General features: G+C 40.3%; 2 protein-coding genes across 3 annotated transcripts in view; both read left to right on the top strand.

Annotated features, from left to right (window-relative positions):
* The first annotated feature begins 250 nt into the window (after window positions 1-250).
* Window positions 251-20,063, top strand: LOC113533649 (uncharacterized). Of its 2 annotated transcripts, none has more exons than XM_026925923.3 (4): window positions 251-361; window positions 6,822-7,356; window positions 7,782-13,264; window positions 16,447-20,063. In XM_026925923.3, exons 2-4 carry the CDS (start codon window positions 6,998-7,000, stop codon window positions 16,479-16,481), a joined length of 5,877 nt encoding a protein of 1,958 aa, XP_026781724.2. In that variant the 5' UTR covers window positions 251-361; window positions 6,822-6,997; the 3' UTR covers window positions 16,482-20,063. The 2 variants fall into 2 exon arrangements, with proteins under 2 accessions (XP_026781724.2, XP_026781725.2); XM_026925924.3 differs by lacking the exon at window positions 251-361 and adding an exon at window positions 539-907.
* Window positions 20,064-22,866: 2,803 nt separating this feature from the next.
* The window catches only part of svilb (supervillin b), a 60,189-nt gene continuing 59,416 nt past the window's right edge, over window positions 22,867-23,639 (top strand). Inside the window, exon 1 of the mRNA XM_034314674.2 lies at window positions 22,867-22,968. The gene's annotated coding sequence lies outside the window, so the exon portion shown is untranslated. The remainder of the gene's footprint in view (window positions 22,969-23,639) is intronic.

Raw genomic sequence — 23,639 nt, 5'->3', positions numbered from 1 at the left:
TCCCATGCTAGCCATGCTTACTTCAACTGCACTAATTATCACTAAAGGACAAACTTTTGACTTGGCATAACGTGCATGAGAGGAATGTGAGAGCCTGACTGATAGCCCATGCCAAAGTGAGTATATCAACTTTTTTTTCATGCATTCGGAAGAAACCATTTTGTAATTTCCTCGTTTCTCTCTCCATCTATCTCTCTCTCTTTCTCCCTGTGTGTGTGTGTGTGTGTGTGTGTGTGTTTTCTGCTGTGAGGAGCGCAGTAAGGAGAGCCCCGCTCGTCGGGCGCGCCGCTCCCCGGCCGGTTTGGAAGAAATGCGGACTCAAATCCGCCTCGGAAGATGGGCGACGGAACAACCGCACCAGGTAGGCGTTTTCAAAATGAGTAAATAAATAAAGAAATGATAACATCAAGCTACCAGGCCGCTGTTGCAGAAAGCTCAAACGAACTACACCGATTCCGCACCCGGCCTGCTGCTGTGCATGCCTCTTCTTTTTTTTTTTTTTTTTCGCCTAGGGAGCGGTAGTGCATTTTCAGCTCTTTTCGATAAACACGCACGCACACGCACAGGCACGCACGCCGCGCTCACGTACCTCCGGCAGCAGCGAGAGGCGCATCTGCAAAAAAAAAAAAAAAAAAAAAATGTCAGAACGGCGCCTTTAACTCGCGGCCACCGGTGAGGAAAAGAGGGAGGAAAGATTCGGTTCGGGGCTGCTGTGCTTGTGCGGCGTGCGCTCGAGACGCGCGCTTAGGCCGAGCGCGTGTTTATGTTCGCCTGGAACAGGGGCAATATGCGCGAATGCAGCGGGAAATCGGAACTGGCCGGCGGAGAGATCGAGCGACCGTTTGCCGGATTTTGCGCGAGCATGCGGATTTGCTTGCACCTGCAGCGTGGCGTATAGCGCTATTTGGTACGTGCGACTTTTTCCCCCCCTTTATAGCTCGTCAGGAGCGGCCTATTTTATGTACACCACAGCATACTGCGGTACGGCTGGCAGCTCAGCGCGCTCCTTCGTGCTACTGTAGGTCACATGCGCACCTTTGCAGCGCGCTATTGCCGGAAAAAGGCGCCGCGTGTTTTCGTGGCGCTGCGGATCGGCTTTTGGGCAAGGAAGGATCGGGAGGTGTGATTTTGCGGATTTTAAGGCGATACCGGGTGGGAGGCAATACCAGCGAAGCATGTGCTTCATGCTCTTTAATAACAGAGCTCCACACTCCACAGGGGGAGCGGCGAATCCGTTTTGGGTGTTTCTCGCGCCGCAAAGTTGCTCGCTGATGCTGCCATGGCGACACGCGGCAGCCCATTTTTTGCGCGCGGCTGTCCGTCGGTCCGAAGTGACGCCGTTTTCTCACCTGCTCAGGTTTTTTCAAGCTACCTGTCCAGGGCTGCTGAGAAGAGGTTGTGTATTCGGCCGGCGTGCATGTGTGTGTGCGTGTGTGTGTGTGTGTGCATGCATGTCTGCGTGTTTCAAAATGACTGCCTGGGCAGCTGTTGCCATGTTGCCAAGTGAGCACAGGCTATACAATTTTGCATATTAAACCTGCCTATTCTGTAGAACTGCCAAAGTTGATTATTGTGGTATGGTTTTGCATGTGGTTGAAGTTTTACATAATCAAATGACACAATTTGTCCCACTGCCACACCTTTAAAGTTACCATGATGTGCAGTTAATTGGATACATAGCCTAGATTAAAAGTTTTTACAGGGAAAAATACACAAGTATACAAGTATGTACTGAATGTTCCACTTAGGGACAGATGACTGGGTGGTTATATAATAATATGATAATATGCATTTGACAGCCTGTGCAACCAAGTCATTCAGAGAAGTAGTTGTTTCTTCAGTAGCCCCCTGGGCCGCATTCACTCAGGAGAAATCGCAACATTTTATTTCAGTGGCGATGCTGTTGCACACTCATACTCCATCAAAATGAGGCAGCAGCACCCCTTTTTTCTACCTAGCAACACCAATGTGATATCATTGACAGCAGCTGTCATGGTCATATCACACTTGGACTATGGCTGTCTCTCCCCTCTGACTGTTAGCATTGAAAAAGGTAACGCCACAGAGAGGTTGGAGGTCCAGCCGCATGCTGTAGCGCCTCATCTAATGCTCAGTGGAAATGTTCAGGCATCACTGTACAAGGTGTCAGCATTTGTATTTGGGCACTGTCATGGCAGTGTAGACATTTAATTGTCTTTTATTATTTAAATGCATACTGTGTAGACCATACTTTTCCTACACACCCTCGGGGCAATTTAATGAGCTTCTGCAAGAAAACAGTGCATATATTTGTTTTTACTTATTTTGCTTACATTCTTTGCCTCAGAGACTTCGGTCTAGTTGTTGACAAAATAGTTGCAAGACAATCTGCAAGACAAAATTTATACCGACCACTTTTTACTATATAGGTACTATGCATTTGCGACAGAAAACGCACATCTGGTGCATTTTGATTATAGGTGAATAGGCATGCTTGTGAAACTTTTTTAGACAGTGTTGGTTTGTGTACTTTTATATGGGTCTAGTTTTAGCTGAGTTTTACCACTAGTCTAATTGTGGTTGCTGTTAGTTGTGCTTTTCATACTAACTTACAATAAGATTTCTTTACTGTATAATAACAGTCCTTCCCAAACATTTGGGTTATGTATTGTAAACTGCACATTTTTCCCAGATGTGCACAAACACAGCATGAGAATGTGCAAAGGTCATACAGAGGTCATATGTGTAGGCTGTGGTGTGTTTGCTTAAATACTGCAATGTGCAGACATTATGCTGGATTCTGCTCAGTTAATGCAAGTCCTAGCTGAAGCTTCCAGCGTAGCTTCCAGTATTTCACTCTACACTGCAATTTCAGCCTCGCTGCACACCAGTCATCAAATCATCTAGGAGAATAGCTCAGGAAAAAAAAAGGCAATATGTAGTTCAAAACGGACACTTATAAACATTCATGTACAGGCAGAGTATCTGGTGGGAGTGAAGCAAGGTCAATGTAATTAACACAGTCTTCAAGGTCATGTTAAGGTCATTGTTGGGGTCAAAGGTTAAGACCTGGATAAGACACCAGATTGGGGTGGGGTTTTGCTATTGATGAAAACCATGGAATCAGATAGAACAAACCGTCTTATTTTGTTTGTGTTTAATCACTTCCTGCTGACTACTTAATTTTGTTGGCTGCATGGGCACTATTTCCAATACATCGATCCTTTTTCATCTTGATTATTTTTTGTACTAGAAAGAGTACAGAAACATTAGAGCACAATTTTGTGTAAGTTCAATGCTTTTTAATCACTCCTTAGACAAGCTTGGGCAAATGTGCCCTACACTTCAAAATGCAACATTTTTTTTACAGTGCAAAGTTTGGGATCATAATAAAGGGAACTGAGACATCTTGAGTGTTGTAAATGTTTTAGTATAGGTTATTTTACTGGCTGCAAATTGTATAAGACCTTGATCATCTCTCTAATATTGCTGCTATAGTTACAAACAACATATAATCCAATTATACAGCTATGACAACTTTGATGCAAGAGCTAAATGACTCTGTTGATGTTCCAAGAATAGTGCAGCAAAAAGGGTGGACTCCATTATAGTGCCAAAGGCTACAAGATGACAATTGCACAGCAGGATTTTAATATTCAAATTATTCATAGATGCAGGATGAATCGAGGTAAGTAGATTTTAACACCATAGGGTAGAATAAGATACTTGTATGCATCATGGTCTATATCACAAACCAACTGAACTATTTGCTGTAGTTCTTAAATCTTCTGCTCTTTACCATAACTTATACTACAATCCACAAACAAGGCAGCAGCTAAATATAATATAAAAACTAGTCATACTTCCGCAGCACTTAGGTATTATAAATACAGAGGTAGCTAGATACAGGTCCAGGTTAGCGATATCTGCTGCTGAGCACTCAGTTGAGATCATTCATCCATGCTGTGTGAAATACCAGGATTGGTTGAGCGACTGTGGCTAAGAGTCAGAGGATCTCTCGCTTTAAATTCCAGTTGACCAACAGACATTCAAAATATGCACCTTATTCCAAGACTCATCCAGGAAAAAAGTCTAGAAACATCTTTACACTTCACAAAATCAGAAAATAAGAAAGAGTATAATTTTTCTTTTTAGGTTTTAAGTTTTTTTTTTTTGGAAAAAACTGTATGGGAAAATATGGGACATATGGGGTAAAAATGTAATTATTTTAACTATTCTAGAATAATAATGAAGGCAATAACCATATGGAATAACACATGTGGAATTATTTTGTTTTATATTTTAAATTGAGGGTAGCAGGTAGTGTTGGTGCCTCAAAGCTCCAGGGTCCCTGGTTCAATGCTCAGGTTACTGTCTCTGTGGAGTTTTTGTGCATGTTCTCATTATGTCTACACAGGTTTCCTCCAGGTTCTCTGGTTTTCTCCCACCTTGCAAACACATGATGGTAGGTGGATTGACAAAACTAAATTGCCCCTAGGTGTGAATGAGTGTGAGTGTGTGTGCGCATGGTGTCCTGTAATGGACTGGCATCTCATCCAGAGCGTGCTCCTTCTTCTTTATGCTGAGTATTCCGGATCGGTCTTAGATTCACCGCAACCCTGACCAGGATAAAGTGTTTACTGAAAATGCATGAATGAATATTTTAAATTTTTAATACTATTCCTGATGAAGCTTTGCACACTTGTGGTATCTTCTCTACTAGCTTTATGAGGGAGCTCCTAAAAGGTCTAAATGAAAACTGTTTGATTGAGGAAACAGTAACAACCTGCTATACTTATCAAAAATACATTTTAATTCAGAAATATATTTATACACAGGCATTAACTTCACTCACTAGCACAAAGCAAGTTGCTTGTGTTGCTTGTAGTTTGTCTCTTGTCTGTGTGCGACCACTACTGTTATCACTTGTGGGGATGCACTCTCCAGAATTTTTTTTAGTTTAGAAAATTTAAACAGAAATTTAAATAATGCACTAATCAGTGTGATTTTTTTGTTTGATTTACATGTTACATGCTAGGCTGAGCATGTAAGCAGATTAGCAAGGCAAGCTACGTGTATTAGCAGTGTATACTTCCCAGAGCTCTTCTACTGCCTTCCAAGCTTTATTTTTCTTCATAATGTCACTATGCACGTTTAATGAAAGGTCGTACATGGCAGGATTGGATGAAATCGTAGGAGGAAATTATATTTTTCTTACATTTTTCTGCATGAAATTGTAAATGAGAACTGAACTGTTGTGAATGGTAGACTGAATTAATGGACCATAGGCGCCATTAGGATTGGTCCAAGGAATCATTCAATCCAGTTATTTGGATTTGTTTATTTTGTTTATAGAGACTGTTATTTATCGCATCATACCTAGTTTGCATAGAATAGAGCAAATCTCAGTTTGAATGTTGCTTGCCACTGTCATTGAAATTGCAGCTCCATGTCACATAGGTATGTAGAAAATGAATGCTTTGTCACTTGCTAGTGTGAACATAAGGTTGGAAACAAATTTCAACAATAACACTTTATCAAAATGTCCATAAGACAAGCAAAAATAGATCTAGTCAGTCAATCAGTAATCAATCTAGTGTGTCTAAATTTTAAGTTTAATACTTTTTTCACAAAGATGACACCATACTGGATTAGGCGAGGAACTGCATACTTGGACAGATAAGGCCTGATTTTCCTGTTATACCAAGTGAATGTGCATGACAGGGAGATGGTCTGTGAAAGCCAGCTAGTTGCAAGTCAATACCCCAAGGTTCCTAGCAGACCTTGCAAATGATATTGATGGGGAGCCAGTTCTGAAGGTGATGTTGTGATGGATTGCAGGACTACCTGGGATGGCAAGAAGCTCTGTCTTCAAGCGGTTTAGTTTGATGGTGGGTTGCAATGTCAGTGAGGCAGGCAAAAAGACTGTTACAGTTGCATATCCACTGCATAGGTAGGAGAAGGTGCTTCTGTATGAGAAAATAAACATATTGTAAAATAGTATATATGTAGGCTACCAGTTATGTCTAACTTTTACTTTAATGGACATTTGCTTCTACCTATGTATATTCTTCTGTCCTTTAGTCTGCACTGACACGGAACCTTATTTACAGTGATGGCAAAATAAGCTCAAAGCTAGTAATTACATATATATATATATATATATATATATATATATATATATATATATAGCGCAATTATCCAGTCAGCCATTTTTGTGGCAGAAGCGGCATGCATAATAAAATCATGCAGGTAAAGAGCTTTATTTAATGTTCACATCAAATATCAGAATGGGGAAAATTTTGGTGGCAGACAGGTAGGTTTGAGTATTTCACAAACTGCTGATCTCTTGGGATTTTCACACACAACAGTTTACCTGATGTGGTCTTCTGCTGTTGTAACCCATCCAATCCAAAGTGTTATGTTGTACATTCTGAGATGGTCTTCTGCTCACCATGGATGTCTGGCACTTCTGCTCTGATCTCTCGTCAAAAAAGCATTTCTGCCCACAGACCTGCTGCAAACTGGATGTTTTTAGTTTTTCCACACCATTCTTTGTAAATTCTAGAGACTGTTATGTGTGAAAATCTCAGGAGAATAGCAGTTTCTGAAATATTCATACCAGCCTGTCTGGCACCAGCAACCATGCCACGGTCACTGAGATCACATTGTTCCCCCATTCTGATGTTTACTGATGTTATGTCTGCTTGTTATGATGTTTACACACATACTTTTAACCTTTTTCTATAAAGTAGATGTTGGCCACATCCTACTTTACGGTTGTTAAGGTGTAAAATATGGTTCTCTCTCTCTCCAACCCCCACCCCCCTTTCTCTCTTTAGTGATGGCCTCTGCTGAGCAGCTGTGTTCCTGCTTTCACCAGCACTGCTCCTAGGCCACACACACACACACACACACACACACACACACACACAGACACTCTTACATACACATTTAAACATACAGGCACACACCTGTATCAGGTTCACCTCCATACACACAGACACAAGCAGATACCATGTACAGTGTGGAAGACTTGCTGATCTCTCATGGATACAAACTGCCCAGGAGTGGCCCCGCCTCATCCTCTGCACCTTACGACAATCGGAACACTGACTGTCGGCGTGACAATGTAGAGAACCGTCCCTCTGGCGGTGGCGGGGCCTTGAACGGGTTTGGAACAGCAGAAGGTGGAGGAGACAGCCGGACAGAAACAGGGACAGGGGCCTACAGACCAACTCAGTCAGTAAAAGCATATCCGGAAAACAACAACAATATCAACGAGGGACCTGAACGTATCCAGAGGAGGCTGGAAGTTCCTGTTGGTTTCCTTGGTGATCTGCAGCCTCTAGGAGACTCACTTGCTACTGACAGTGGGTGAGTGGGTCATGTATAGTAACACTGATATACTTGAGGTTGTTCACTGTCACATAAGTGGGGCAGATTCCCATGAATCATGGATCCATGCATCAGAAACAATTTCATAATAAAAATTTTAATTAATAGAAAAATCTATTAAATATTGCATTTTGTGTTTAGTGGTTGATTGGGATCTCTTATGGATCTCACAATTTTAATGACGTTAATGATTGTATAATGTATACAGTATACAATGTATATAGTAGCTACTTTGAATGGCAGTGTAACAACCTACTTTATGAAGGACGACATAGAATGGCTCATTGGTGTAATTACTGCATTTTCTTTTAACATGATTTTTAGCACCCGTACATGGTAGCATGTAGAACCGTTTCTTGTATGTTCATAAGTTGTGTCATAATTTGCATTATTTTTGTTCTCAGGTTTTATGACGCTCCCAGCTTGACGTTTTCTGAACACACAGATGAGCGAGATATTGCCTTTTGGAGAAGGAGAGGGCAAGACTTCAGTGCCCTGTTGGACTTTGCTGACCCTAGGGAGTTGCGTGTGTCTGGAGGGGCTTGGAGAGGCCCAGTGCTGGCTCCTGAGGAGCTAAGGACAGAAAGGCCATTGGCGAGATGGGAAGAAGTGCAGTGGATGCGAGAGCCCATAGACTCAGGCCCAGAGACACTACGAGTGACTGGAGAAAGGAAGTGCCAAAGCCTGGGCACGGAGGAGTGGCGTCCTGCAGTAGGTCTGGGCCGGCAGTTATCTGATGGAGAAGCTGAACGCTGGTCTCAGGAGCAGCAGCACCGTTTGCGGCCCACAGAAGGCAGTGTGCCTGCCACGGTCAGGATGAAGTCTCAGTCACTGCCCCGAGTTCTCTCTCCTGAAGATCCACAGTATGGAGAACATCCCCAAACAGGTGCCTCAAGCCAGGCCCCTACGCAAAGAAACAACTCTGTGCCATACAGTCGTTATCATAATGAATGGCCATTAGGAGAACGGTGGAGTGGTCAGAGTCAAGGTCCCACTGCACTTGTGCCAAAGCCACGTTTCAGTCGTCCCATAAAGCCCCCATCTTATGAGACTCACCAGCAGAATAGGGGGAGTTGGGAAACTCTTTCCTCTGAACCAGTTTCTAAACCCAGAGACCGGTCGGTTTGCTATTCTCAGAGCTTTGAACCATTAAGAGACAGGTCTGGATGCTATTCTCAGAGTGCAGAGCCATTACGGGATCGGTCCTTGTGCTTTTCACAGAGTGCAGAGCCACTGAGAGATCGAATGGTGAGCCATTCCCAAAGTGCTGAACCGCTACGATTTGTTAGTCATTCACAAAGTGCAGACCTGTTAAGAGACCGCTTTTTAAGCCACTCTCACAGTGCTGACCTTTTAAGGGACAGATCACTTTGTTATAGCTCAGAACTACTTCGAGACAGGTCTATGTGTTACTCACAGAGTGCAGAATTATTGAGACCAGAGGCATATAGGGCAGATCTGTTTTATCAGGAATTGACTGGTATGGAGCCCCCTGGTTACATCCCACCCCCCTCTTACAGGAGATTTCTGCCTCCCAGGAGTGGACAGATTTACCGTGCTGACTCTGCCCTTGTCCGATGGAAACGAGAACCAGTAAGTGCTGAGATGGGTGAGTGGTTTTCAAGAACAGCAGGAATGTCATGGTCAGAACGTCAGGAAGACAGGAGTATGGCAGTTGTTCCCAGACGGCCAGTGCATCCGGTGCCAGTTGTACCAAATCGATCTGTTCAGTATGTCCCGTTTGAAGACCCACGTGCTAGGCATATCTCAGGGGGGCCCAGTGGAAACTCACTCACAGATGCAGACAAGATCCGACATGTCAACAAAGAGCTTCCCTGCACTGCAGCTTTAGGACAATCCACACATGATAGTGCCTTCCTCCCTCCACAGGGGCCGAGCACGGACACTCACAAACCAGCTCTCAGTGAACAGGAGAATGCTAACCGATGGAATAGAGGGTTGAACAAAGGTAGTGAAAGTGTAGCACCAGACCAGAGCTTTTCCAAGTACTCTACAACATTTCAGACAAGACCCTCACAACCAGTAATAAAAGTTGAGCGGAGTGCAGATCAGCAGGTTAAGGCAGACAGAATTACAGACCAAGGGCAAGTCAAGGTAGAGAGAACAGAACAGGTTAAAGTGGACAGACCTGCAGAGCAGGTCAAAGTAGACAAAATTACAGACCAAGTCAAGCCAGACAGAGTTGCAGATCAAGTCAAAATTGCAGAAGTTAAGCCAGAACGATTTACAGACAAACAGATTAAAACAGATAGAATGCCAGACCAAACGAAAATAGATAAAAATCCAGACCAGGGTAAAACAGATAGATACTGTGAAAAACAAACTAAACTCGATAAACTGGCAGAGAGGATTCCAGACAAACCAGTTAAAGCTGAGAGAATTCTAGACAAGCCCAGTAAATCAGAGAGAGTTCCTGACAAACAAGTCAAAGCAGACAAAATTCCAGAAAAGCTTAAGGGAGACAAGATGTCAGAAAAACAAAGTAAATCAGATAAATTAACGGACAAGCTCATTAAGTCAGAGAAACAGACAAAAGCAGACATAACTGTAGAACAGTTAAAAGCTGAGAAAGTCACAGACAAACAGCTAAAGGCAGACAAATCCCTTGAAAAGGGTTCCTCAGAAAGCGTTTCCACAGCAAAGACAGAAGTAGTACATGAGCCTGAGAAGAAAAGTGTGAAAAAGAAATTAAGCGAGACTATATTCTGCCTGGTGTCTGTCCCTCTTTCACAATCTAGTGGAAAGTCAAGAGATCAAAACAACAATGAAGAAAAAGAACCTGAATCCCCTCGTATTCCTCCCCCTCCACCACCAAGCTCCTCAAGTGAAAACAGCAACACCCTTGGTTCTCTGCCAAACCAAAGCCTCAAAAGCACATCCACCACCTCCACTGATTTGGAACTACAGGCACTTACACTTGGCAGTGCTTCCAGTAGCATAATCACCAGAAGAGCTCATCGCAGGAGAAACTCTCGCACTAAAATAATTAAGCCAAACCCCCATGATGAGCTGAGACGATATTCTGGGGCTTGGCCAGGGGACCAGTATCGTGACCAGGAAACCCAAACTAGTCCAGAACTTGCAAAGAGTGCTCAACATCCAGGTCCTGATAAAATGGAAGCACAAACACTGCCTGCTGTTCCAGAAGCAGAAGCACCTGCTGAAAGTGGGTCAGGAGTTCCAGGTACTTCTGGGCCTGCAGTAGGCACAGGGGCTACAGGAAATCCAGGGCCTTCAGGAACTACAGGGGCTACAGGAAATCCAGGGCCTACAGGAACTTCAGGGGCTGCAGCAGCCCCTGGGGCCTCAGACACCAGTACTCCTTTTGGGTATCCTATGAAAGGTCAGAAAAGTCTGAAACTATCCAGCAACAGTGCCTTTTCAAGAACAGGCACCTTCAAGAGCACAGGTTCACACAGACCTCCATTACATCCTCCTCCACATCCACCACCACCACCTCCAACCCAACCACCATCCCAACCACCACCACCACCCCCAACACAGCCTCCACCCAAATCACCCCCCTTGGATCAAGCTGAAGATTCAAAGTCAATTGCTGGCCCTAACCCAGAGGCTTTCGGTCAATTCCTGTTGAAGCCAGTGAGCCGAAGGTCTTGGGATGCCATTGAAGAGCTAGAGTCCATTAATAAGGAATTGCAAGAGCAAGCAGGTAAGCGTCCTAGTGTGGACCAGTGCATCGAAGATCTTAATGAGGCCTACAAAGATATCCTGGAGCTTACCACTGCCAGCAATAACCTTCCCAACCGTTCCTCCATGCAAATCCCTGATCGTATAAAAGCAAGACTGTCCACTGATCCATTGGGAATGCCTGCAACCACACTTAGGTCCAGCCTGGTACCAGGAAGTGATCCAGAATACAGGGAGGTTAAGAGTGCCTTTTCCCGGCCATCAACAGGGAAGAGTGTTAGCTTCAGCAAACAGCTGAGGGAGGAGATTTGTCCAGCAGCTCCTCCACCAGAAACAGGTTTCAGAGATTATAAAACAGTAATGGCCCAGATTACTCAGCGCAAAGCCTGCAGATCAGTGAAGCTGGATGTCTCAACTCCTAAGGAAACTCTAGTCAGAGATGAGAGTTTGACTGCACAAACCTCCTCCACTTCATCCATGTCAGCTGAGGTCCCATGGGGAGACAGGCAGCCCATGCAGGATGCCTCGACCCTAACCAGCCCCCCAGACTATGAGCACATCTGTCAATCACTCCAAATGGCCCGTGATTCTGGGGCAATCAGCCGAGGAGCTTCTGTAAAATCCAAACCAGGTAGTGCCATGAGCATTGATAATCAGCAGCATGTGGCCATGCCTAGTGGATCTGCAGCAGATTCAGAGCAGCCTTGCTGCTCGTTAACATTAGATAATGAAAATAATTCAAGACAGGAGCCAATATCTTTATTAAGTGAAGAGAGAACCTCTGGCTTTAGAAGGGTAACAAATCAGAGTAACAAACTCCTTGGTAACAGGAGTGTGCTATGTGGCATTACAGGTGGCAAGCCAATAGGAGACAAAGCAGGTTTAGAGGTGAACCCAGAAGTACCAGCTGACTGGCAGATGCAGCTGTCACTAGCTGAGAAGCATATTGCCACACTTATCACTGGGGAAGGGTCCAAGCCTGGGTCAATTGAGGCTCTAGATGAAATAAATGACATTAAGAGGAATGACAGCATCCCTGCCAGTAATTTAGAAGATCAAACAAACAAGGCACTGGAAGGAGACAACCTTGAAGCCTGTGAACAGATTGATACCCAAGTAGACAAGCAAGAGACTGACCTAGCACAGGCTGAAAGTCAGTTGACTCTAGAAATAAGAACTGATGGTGATAACAGAAGGAAAGAAGAAGAAGAGCCAAAGTTAGAGCCAGAAAATTTCCAACAAGAAGACTCTGTGACTAAAGGTACAGAACTGCAAGCCCAAGAGGACGAGAAAATGCATGACCCCAGCAAGGAACCAAGTGTGATTTTAAGGCCAAACAAGGCTGCAATGTGGACTCATTCAGGCCTAGACCCAGGGCTACTGCCAGAGTTTCCCCCGGATCACCTTCCCCTGTCTGTATTAGCTTATCCAAATCGTAGATTATCTTTAGAGTTGGATTGGGAGAGAAGTGGCTGGGAGGGAGCTAGATGGAGCCTTGGAGGGGGTTGGGCAAGAGAAAGGCGATCCCTTGATGCTGAGAGGCAGGACATAGGCGAGGATAGGTGGGGTTTAGAAAGTGATAGACAACAATCCAGTGGTGAAAAGCGTGGTCTAGGCGGTTGGCGTGGGTGTGGGATTGATAGACAGGGTTCAGATGATTCAGATTGGGATTTAGACACTGATAACCACAATATAAGGGATAAAGGTAGGGTTGTAGATGTAAAAAAATGGAACCCTAAGCAAGGGCAGGATCAAAGTGAAGACCAAAGCAGTAATGTGTCTAATAAAGACTTAGTGGTGGACAAATATAACTTGGTAGATGAACCGAATCAAGGTGCTGAAGGGAGTCCCAGGGTCAAGGAGGTGCAAGGCTCAGGAAGACGGGGCAGAGTGCTCTCTCAACGAATTGAGGCCCTGCATGATCGTTTTATAGCTCCACCTGGACATGGTTCTGAAGAGAGACTTGCCCGTATGAGGGAGGTGGACACTGTCTCCCGCATGAGACGCCTTAGCCTTCGTAGCACAGACTCATGGGATGGACTGTATGGGGTAGCCTTTGTTTCTAGTGCTGAAGAGCTGAGGAGGGATGATAGACAGTCCCTTCCTTCACCCCAGGAACTTCCAAACACAGAAGAAAAGGAGGACAGAGAAATCAGAGAGCCCTGCTCAGACAGCACTGAGCCTTGTGAGACACAAGATGACCATCCAGTTTCAGCAGGTACTTTGCCCTTTTTTTACTACTTAGAATTTTTTTGTCAGTCTTTATTGTTGTGTGGCCAAAATTGAAAATATGTTTTGAACTGGTGCATGAGTTCACTGGGTAAAACGGGTATAATTTAACTAGGTCATAAATAGCTAGCCTTTATAATGTGTCATAGGTAACATATGGTGCACTGTAATAGATTTCCAAAATCAGGTGTATACTGTATCTATTACCAAAATATTTACATACATAATCAAGGACTATAAACCAGATATGTGTGATTTTCTGAGTAAACCAGTGACTATAGAATCCCTGCTGTAGTTAATTTCTCTCTTTCCCATACCTTGTTATAAGCTCTTTCTCAACCAACTGCTTTGGAGTCTTGGTTCACAAGTTTGAATACACTTTAGCGCCAGTGCAAAGTCTTCCAATAAAAGATGTTCATCAAAATATACAATGAAAACATGTGGTTTGGTAAAATGAGCTTTATTGTCTAGGGCATCTTTATACATGTTGTCAAACATCAGTTTTAAAAGCATGATTGGCTTGAGATCCACCATGACCCTGACCAGGATAAAGGGGTTAGTTTCTGAAGATGAATGCATGTGTGAAAATGAATGTAATATAATGATACTATAGAAGCTCTATTTACATACATGTAATTATGGCTATGCAAATGTACAAAAAACTCCCAGTATATAAAACTGAACATGAAAAAATGTCAGATTGTTTAACATTCATAAACAAAAAGGACATTGATTGCAGAGTATATTTAAGATCACCAATTCCTATTCTCAGTAAAGTTCAAACCTAAGAGAAACTCAGAGAATGAGGAACAGTTACGAAAAATGAATTTTGAACCTGTTCATGAGATTGTTTATACCAAAAAAATATGTATGAATTGCATGTGATCTGCTACTTTAAATACCGCAACTTCAGAATTTTGGGGAACAATTCATGGCAACATGGCATCATTCTTCCACAAGACATCCCATGATTTGTTGATTTGTTGATAGTGGTCAGAGAATGATTATGATATCCAAAGACTTTTTGGATGAGTTTAACACCTTTGAGTGTAATAAGATGAGAACTGAATGCATGCATACATACATATATACAGTAACTGCAAAAGGGTTTTCTAATGATCAGTTAGCCCTTTAACATGATAAACCTGGATTAGCTATAACTATGTGCTATTAGAACACAGAAGTGATGGTTGCTGAAAATAACCCTCTTTATGCCTGTGTAGATATTCCATTAAAAATCATCAGTTTCCAGGTATACTAGTCATTTAAAAACATTAACAATATCTAGACTGTATTTTTGATCAGTTTAATGTTATTTTTATTGAAAAAAGTGTTTTTCTTTCAAAACCAAGGGAACTTCTAAGTGACCCCAAACTTTTGACAGTTTATGTACACCTGCTGATTCATGTAATTATCTATCCAGCTAATCATGTGGCAGCAGCGTGATGCATAAAATCATGCAGATACAGGTTAAGAGCTTTAGTTAACGTTCATATAAAAGAGCAGAATGGAGGAAAATGTGATCTCAATGACTTTGACCATGGCAGGGTTCTTTGGGCTGGACTGGTTTGAGTATTTAAAAAATCTCCTGGGATATTCACACACAAATAGAGTTTGCACATAGACTGGTGCAAAAAAAACATAAAAACATCAAATAAGTAGCAGTTCAGTGGGTGGAAATGTCTTCTTGATGAGAGAGATTAAAGGACAATGGTCAGACTGGCATGAGCTGACTGGAAGGCTATGGTAAATCAAATAACCACTCTTTACAACTGTGGTAAGCAGAAAATTATGACAGAATGCACAACACATCAAACTTTGAGGCAGATAGGCTACAACAGCAGGAGAGCACATCGGGTTCCAAACCTGTCGGCCAGGAACAGGAATCTGAGGCTACAGTCGGAACAAGCTCAGCAAAAAAGGGTAGCTGAAGATTGGAAAAAAGACCATGTGCTATTTTTCCAGTCTGTAACTGGCCAGTTTTGTTGAGCCTGTGCCCACTGTATCCTCAGATTCCTGTGTTTTGGTCATGTGGATTTAGAGGGAGTAGTGATGGGAGGGCCTGAATTTTGAATTTTGTAACATACACAAATGCATCGCAATCTCAAGATAAAAAGTCACAGCTGCATTATATTAACTCACAATAGTGAGAAAAATCTGCATAATATTTTCTCATATGCGGCAGAAACAAGCTTCCATAGGGTTGAGATCTGTGAAGGCCAAAGCATATGATTAACATCATTTTCATACTCATCAAACCATTCATGCCCTGCAGGTGGGGTGGGGTCATCCTTTAAGAGACCACTCCCATCAGTATAGAAATGTATCATCATAGGATAAAGGGGATCAGCAGAATAATTCTGTATTGATTTGGAGTGATTCTTCCCTCTAAGGGGCCAAGTGGAGCCAAACCATTCCAACAACATGCCCCAAACAGAGCCACCAGTTTAATCTTCGTCACCCATTTGTACATTCCACCAAAATCACTGACTATACCTTTAAGTTATTTAAAGGTACTGGGTGGGACCAATTGGTAAATGAGCATGTCATTTCAAAATGCAGCATATGCCAGGTGAAGAAAATGTCCTTCTTCAGACATGTGTTAATAACTGCTTGATCACTATCCTGCACCTGTCACTCAGTGTATTTTAGATGTGCATACAGAAACTGTGTTGCACAGAAGCAATTTTTTTTTGCTAAATTCCAAACTGAATAAAACGAGAAAATGTGCTTGTATTTTTGCAGAATTAGTATATGGATCTATGACGTACACTCGTGAAATAACTAAAATGCTCCCTGTGAGATGATGCAGGATAACCACTAGAGGGAGTAACACTCTTTCAATTGTGATTCTCTAAAATCGTGTTTAAGGAATTTACAGTTACTTTCCAGTTATTTCCTTTTGAGTTTGAGTTTTATCAAGCTACTTTGGGTTCAGTGTGATATTTTGTCATTTATTCATAGACAATTCAACGTAGCACAACAGTATCATTGGGTAATCATTAACTTATGTGTTTTTTGTGTGGTTTAAAGTGCTTGTATATTTTCTAAAGCGGGCTATACAGAAAACGTTCATTTATTTATTCTGACAAAGAGCCAGGACACTTCGACTTCAGGATGTCAAAGAACTTCCCTTAAAATAGTACTAACAGCCATTCTCTTGTGTTTCAGAATCGGAGGAGCCCAGCCAGGTGGAGAAGTCATAGTTGAACCCCGGAAGTCATAAATAAGGGGGTGAAGGGACATCCATTGCCACTAAGAGCCAGCTTCCAACACTGTGACCTGGCTGTCTGCTAAATGCCTTCATTTTCATATGGCACTCGCACAAGAACACTCAGACACATACACACAGACACACACACATTGACATGCATTTATGCACTACGTAATTACATGATGCATATGCAGACATATAAACATGTAAACAATCTCACATGCACCTCAGTTCATCATCATGAATTCTGACATGCATTCAAATATAAATGCACACACACATACACAGATAAAAATGGCCTTCTCCGACAAGAGCATTGTGTATCAACTCCACCCTACCTGCTGGGTTTCTTAATGTTGCTGCTCCACTGCCAGAAGGAGGCAAGACCCAACCGCTCCTGTTCCCCATCCTACCTTATTCAATTTCTCATGGGAGTCTGTGCACTGCTATGGCCCAGTGTTCCAAATTTTACCAATAGAAAATGTAATGTATTGGAAGTATATTATTATACCAAGGGGTTTTTGTAATATATATCAACAACCAATAGCTATATAGTCCCATTTTAATATGGGCCAAACATTTTAAATGGATAGGCCAACCAAATAATGGTTGCGGAATTCGCTTTCATTCATTATTAGCTGCATTCACATTATTTGGTTGAAGTATCCCTTTAAGCAACTCCTTATCCCAACAATCTATAAACTTTACCTAACCTCAATCCCATAAAAAAAAATGTGTTGCAATCCTATGTTGAAAATCATGATTTTCTTATTTCTGTTATCTGCCCCACAATGCAACAACCTTCTTCCTTGCCCATCATTATACCCTGTTTCAAATTAAGATGGGGTTAAGTCGTAGCAGCGTCTGTTCCTTCTCCTCTTCTCCACCCAGTGCTTCTCTTCTGATGACCTTGTGGAACTTGTGTCAATTGTCAGAACCTGTGGTCTACTTGTAGTCCAGTGTAATTCATTTGTCAAGACATGATTGTTGTCTGTATTTGTACATTTTATGTTCATTTTTATTTTTAACCAAGTATTGTGGAGGATACATTTGTTTGCATTTGTTGTTAAAGTGTCACCTGAGCTATTCAAAAACTAAGAGCTCCATCTGAGATGGGCAACTGTAGCAAGTTGAAGATTAGTGGCTCAAGAACTGTTTTACTTTAACAGTCAAGTGATCAAAGACGTCTGAAGCATTTGCTTTTGATCCATAATCCCCATTTGAAAAACTTTTCAGCACTCTGTAACATAATGTCCCTAAACATAGAGCGCTACAGTACATGTTGTATTGACTGAAACCATAGATGTATTTTAGATGAAATAGAAGTGTGGATAGAATGAACATTTTAGTATTTGATGAACCAACATTGCACCTTGTGAATGGAAGGTTAGAAAAATTTTATTTTGCTTAAAAGAAAGAGAATAAAAGCTATTGAGTAGCCTTTTTGAAAAACATCATTAATGATACGCCTACACAAGAGACACAAACACGACGTTCCATATGTTCAATATCAAAATCACTATAAATACTTGTAACATGATATGTTAAATGCCATTGATTAACCCAGGTTTGGGATACCTTTTTTCAGGCAATGTAAATTTTTAAAAACAGGGTCCAAATATGAACACAATTAATTCTCTAATTTTCCGTGGTGTCTCTGTCACCAGGTACAGCAGGAAGCAATAAATGCTAACAATTATTTGTGATTAAGCATATAAATGTGTACAGATTTTAGGAATTTAGTAGAGAACAAGATGTTAGGCCATGATTTGAGAAGATACAATGAAAAACATAATATACCATGATGACATACCATTTTGATAATAGTGGTTAAAGACAGCAGGGTTTTAAGGTGGAAAGATAGTATACGGTATGACAGGATATATGTGTTTGATAGCTAGAGCAATGTCGTCCAACATAAAGCTCAGTGGCTGTAGAATATGTGCGAGCCAAGATGTATAAAATTGTCATTTGTCTAAATGTTGCTCAACAAGAAACGTTTCAGACTGCGTGTGTGCATGTGTGCGTGCATGAATATTCGCTTGCTCCCCCCATCATTGCTTTCCATGTGCCATCCATGTATTTGAAAAGAAGAACTGCATTTCACTGAATATTTATTTTTTTTATCATTGAAATTGTTAACCAGGCCGGATAATGTAAAAAATAAAAAAAAGTATATTTTAAATATTTTCTGAAATATTTTGTATTTACCATGATATTTTATTTCTTTGCTTTTGGATCAAGTTGGCAGTATCATATTGCTGTATAGTGCAGGAAGAAGATATTTAATTTTCTAGTGCTTTAAAAAAGACAATAGGGTACATTTAGCTGAGCTAAGAATATCTCTGTTAAAACACCTGCAGTATGCCTTGTTCTTGCTCAGAAATTTGTGAATGATAAGAGTTGTCATTGTATACTTTGATAACGATGTGGATTTCAGCTTGTGCTTGGAATATGTATCACACTGCTGTAGTTAAACATGTAAGAACTTCGGTCCATACATGGAACTCTGTAGAAACAAGTCAGTATTACGTTAACATTCAGTCAATTGGTTGTTTAGCAAAATCCAATCAGCAGCCTAGATACCTACAGAGGACCAGCTTTCCAGGTACATATTAAATCTAGTTATGAATCCCAATAGCCACAACCAATTACAATGTTCTTTTTGTCCAAAGGTAGTTTTATCATGAAAACTTGGCCCAAAGTTCATACAGTAGCCTACAGTGTAAATGAAAATATGTTACCTATGTTTCTTAAAAGCTAAATGTGGCCTTATTTTATTTGAGCATTTGTATGTCTTTGATTCAGTGTCACTTCATGTCATGTCTACTTCTTTTCTAGAACAAAAGGAACCTTTCAGTCATACAGCCAAATATTTTTTATTTCTTTGCAAGTATTATAAGCTAAAGTCAAGCTGAAAGGAATATGTGTAGCACATGGACTGGAACTGTTCTCCCCCCCATTCCACAGGCCCATAACTGTTATTATTTCATGGCATTTTCATGAACGATGTAGCATTATCGCCATTGTAGCACTTGGAGAATGCGCATTGTGGGAAAAGTAGATGAAATTCATCATTCTTTTTTTGGAAGTTGTGACTTGATGAAACAGTAATGCAGTGTATACCTTTAAAGCATAAACTGCTCTTTACATTTTGCTACATGCTATGGGGTGCAAAGAGTGACATGAGTTAACATTTTGATGCAAAATTTTTCCATAATCTTTGAGGTCTCTGGGTCATTATTCATGTCACAAAACACAACAGACTATTGGTTCCATGTTTGTAAATGGTTAGGCATTGAAATGTAAATATGTTAAATAAGCTAAAAAGTGAAATTTAATAAACATTTTCTACAATTTAACTCTGTTGTTAAATGTTTGTATTACAAATGCTGAAAGTGAATGATAAAATGCTGAAATGCTGATATTTGCAGTAAGTGTGATGAGTCATTTAAAGGGAAATTTATTACATTAATGAAATCATTTTGCATCTATATAAACACTGTATAATCCAATTTTAATTCAGTATACTTCAAGTTTTATTAGCTCTAAATTTTTTGGGATGAGATTTTTTTTTTCGTATCGCATTGTATACCCTATATCTTTCTTTTTTTTTTTTTTTTTATTTAAATATTTAGACCCTGTGATAAACTATATTTTCCCCTGAGATAAACATATCACTAATCAATTTTATGAAGACATGCTTACTTATACAAAATCTAATCTTCAATATCTATAATGCCAATAAAGATGCTGCAATTTATAGCAGACACTTCTATCATATATGTTTCCTGAATATATACATCTGAATACTCTTGGAGAATGTGTAACATTAAAGTCACATCTAAATTTTCCAGCTCTTCGGGGCACAGACATGGTATATCTTTGCCCCATGCCATTCATCATTTCCTTTTGTGCTAAAACCTAGCATTATTTTTAAATAGCCTGGTTTGGAACTGGTCTCTGTGTGTATTTTTGCATGAGTGGGAAAACTTGGCATAGGGTGTTTTTAGCAGGTTGGATGGGTGGATGTACTCCAAATATCATAGAGCATGCTGAGATGATGTTAGCCTCCATTCATAAAGTGCATCACAGTTATGATTAATTCATAAAATACTGTGCCAAAGCTATGAGCCATTAAAAAAGAGTTTTGTCAACATTTGGGTCCAGCTGGCTGAACTTAGCATGGCAGTCTGGCGAGGGAAAAGTGTCAAAATCAGCAGCAGATCTCTTTTTCTGTTTCACACGCAGCCACACACAGATATGTGCAAGACCCAAACCCTCCTGTAAGAGATAGTGTTCTGCTGTAAACACAGTGCAAGGTGAAACCTAGGTGTTGCTATGAGTGGAGAAAATGCCCAATACTAAGATCTGTCATTATATTTACTCAAACAAGATTACATCATCCTCCATTAATGAAAGCCCAAATAGTGTTTAGGGAACTTTATGAGTATTCAGGTTAAGACTACACTAGAATACAAAACAAGAACGGATATACCCATGGCCTCTTATAGAAAAAACACACACATTTGACATAAGATCATAAGCTGTACATGTGATAATGTGAGCAATATGTGAAAAACTTGTGAATGTGCATGTCACCATGTTATGCCCTGAAATTGCACATGTGAATTCAAGTAAACACGTGACATCATGTGAATAATGTGATCAGATGTAAAAATGAATTAATCATGTGAGAAATAACAACACAAGCACTACATGTAAAAAATTCCATTAGATGTGAAACATAACATGTGAAGCATGTAAAAACTACACGTGCAAATTTCATGTGAGTCATGTGTGTGTTATGTGATTTTTCACGGGTGAATTTATGTGGTTTTCTGTAGAGTGTTCTTATAGTGGAGCTCCACAGTAGCCCGTTAAAACCACCTATTATAAATGTATTATATTAGTTATTGAGTTCTTATAGTTATTAGCTTGTTTGACTGCTCACTTGAATTAAAGTTTTAAAAAAATGGGTTTAATCAAAACCTGAAAACCTCAGGAACATGAGCTTATAAAAACAACCCTATAAATAATGTCAGCTTGAACGTAATGACAGTTTTAATCAAAGTGTGTTCTGTAAGTGAAAAGCTCAGGAGTAGAAAGCTCTATGGGTCATTAAATAGCCAGTATATACATTATACATTGTACACATTTAAATAATGAGCCTAGGGTTAGGGTAAGGGTTAGGTTTAGGGTTAAATTATGTTCATAAAATAAATCTGCACTGACAAGCTCCCTGGCTGCAAAAAAATACAAAACCCAGAATATATGTGTGCTATTTGATTTAGTAGAAAGCAAGATGCATGATTAATTTTGGCTACCATCAAGGAGACAAATACTTCTACAACCTATAACCTAGAAGCTACAGTACTGTGCAAAAGTCTTAGGCATGCTACTTTTTGGTACAAATTTTGTTATAGATGTTTATTTTATGACTTCCTCATTAGTCAGTCATATTACATTAGCAACATATTACATAACAGACCACTTTTCAGACAAAAACATAATGAAGGCTGCTGGGTTTTGGATGCAAAATAACCTTGGCACACCATGTCTTCATGGACCTTGCTTTGTGCATAGGCGCATTGTCATGCTGGAACATGTTTGGGCCCCTTAGTTCTAGTGAAGGGAAGTTGTAATGCCACAACATACAAAGACATTCTTGTGTGCTTCCAACTTTGTGGCAAAAGTTTGGGGAAGAACCACATATAGGTGTGAAGGTCAGGTGTCCACAAACATATAGTGTATATATATATACGTTGTCCTTGCCCTTAAGTCTGATAATTTATTCATTATGTAGGATCCACTATACTATCTGTACAAGCTACAGTTCTTGATAAGTGTGACACGCATTTGGAGTTGATATCAGAAAGACTTTTTGATTTAATCTTTTAAGGCACGAGCTACCTTCAGCCGATCCTACCACATTAATAAGGTTGCCATAAAATACCTTTATGAGAGAACGCTTTATTAACAGATCTGCATTTCCACCACCTAGTTTTTTTTTAATCACTTTTCTGAAAAAATAACAAAATATTTCAGGACGTTCTCAAAATATTTGTTAAAAAAATCTAATTTACTTTTACCTTGCCTCTTTGTCTGACAACTGAAGATCCAATGACACTATACAGTTTGCTCCTCTATTTGCTTGGGTGTGTTTTTGTCCTATTTGCGCACTGGAGCGCCAGTAGAAGTGCGCAATTACGCCGAGCTGAATAAGAGCGGAAGCAGCTGCGTGGCTCGTGCTGTGCTGTGATTGGTTATGATTGTTTGAGATTGGTTGTGATTGGTCACAGGTCAGGGCGGAAGTTTTAAAACGCCATAACGCTCCTTAAATTATAGTACCAACATGCGGAAAAAGAAGCGCTTCTCTAATGCTCACTGCGCCATTAAAAATAAATAAAGAGTTAAAATAAATTCAAACGCAAGCGTTACTGGGCGAAATTAGGCTTAACAGGGCAGCAGGGTGGACGGTAAGCAAACTTGTAAATGCATTTCTCCAAACATAGGCAGATATTTTTAAACAATTATTTAGTCAGGCTTTCCCTGGAAACTAGAGGCTCAAAAATGTATTTTACTTTTTACTTATTTATTGTATAAGTAAGGTATGAAGCTCTGGAGAGGCATGAATATAGGCCTTGGAATTGATTAAAATATGGACCGAATACAGTATATGTGTAAATATACACTACAAAAGTTTGGACACTCTAGACTAAATATATATTTTAAGTATAAATCATTTGAAGGAAAAAAAAATATATATATATATATATATATATATATATATATATATATATATATATATATATATATATATATATATATATATAATGTAAATATAGGAGTTAATGGCCATGTATACATTTATGGCTAATTTAAAATGTATTTTTTAATATTTTAAAATTTTAAAATTATTGTAAAATTTTACACATTTTTTAATCTTTTTTTTTTTTGCTTAAAACTTAATGTATATTTTACATTAAAAAATTAAAAGTCAAACCAGAGAAGATTTTTCTTTCTTGAAATCTTGGAAGAAACAGGGCCTATTTGGGAAGTTTAAGAAAAGCCTCCTTTGTGGCCTCCTCATGAAGCTGGTTGAGAAGACACCAAGCTTATTCAGGAATACTGTAAGAAAATGTTATAT

The sequence above is a fragment of the Pangasianodon hypophthalmus genome, chromosome 21 (genome assembly GCF_027358585.1).
Source record: "Pangasianodon hypophthalmus isolate fPanHyp1 chromosome 21, fPanHyp1.pri, whole genome shotgun sequence".
NCBI lineage: Eukaryota > Metazoa > Chordata > Actinopteri > Siluriformes > Pangasiidae > Pangasianodon > Pangasianodon hypophthalmus.
This window is presented reverse-complemented; position numbering and strand designations above follow the sequence as displayed.

Bases quoted from the DNA above. Each gene is read 5' to 3' on its own strand.
- LOC113533649 (XM_026925923.3), top strand. From the start codon at position 6,998: ATGTACAGTGTGGAAGACTTGCTGATCTCTCATGGATACAAACTGCCC. The intron at 7,357-7,781 runs GTGAGTGGGTCA...TTTTGTTCTCAG, and splicing joins TCACTTGCTACTGACAGTGG to GTTTTATGACGCTCCCAGCT. The intron at 13,265-16,446 runs GTACTTTGCCCT...CTTGTGTTTCAG, and splicing joins TGACCATCCAGTTTCAGCAG to AATCGGAGGAGCCCAGCCAG.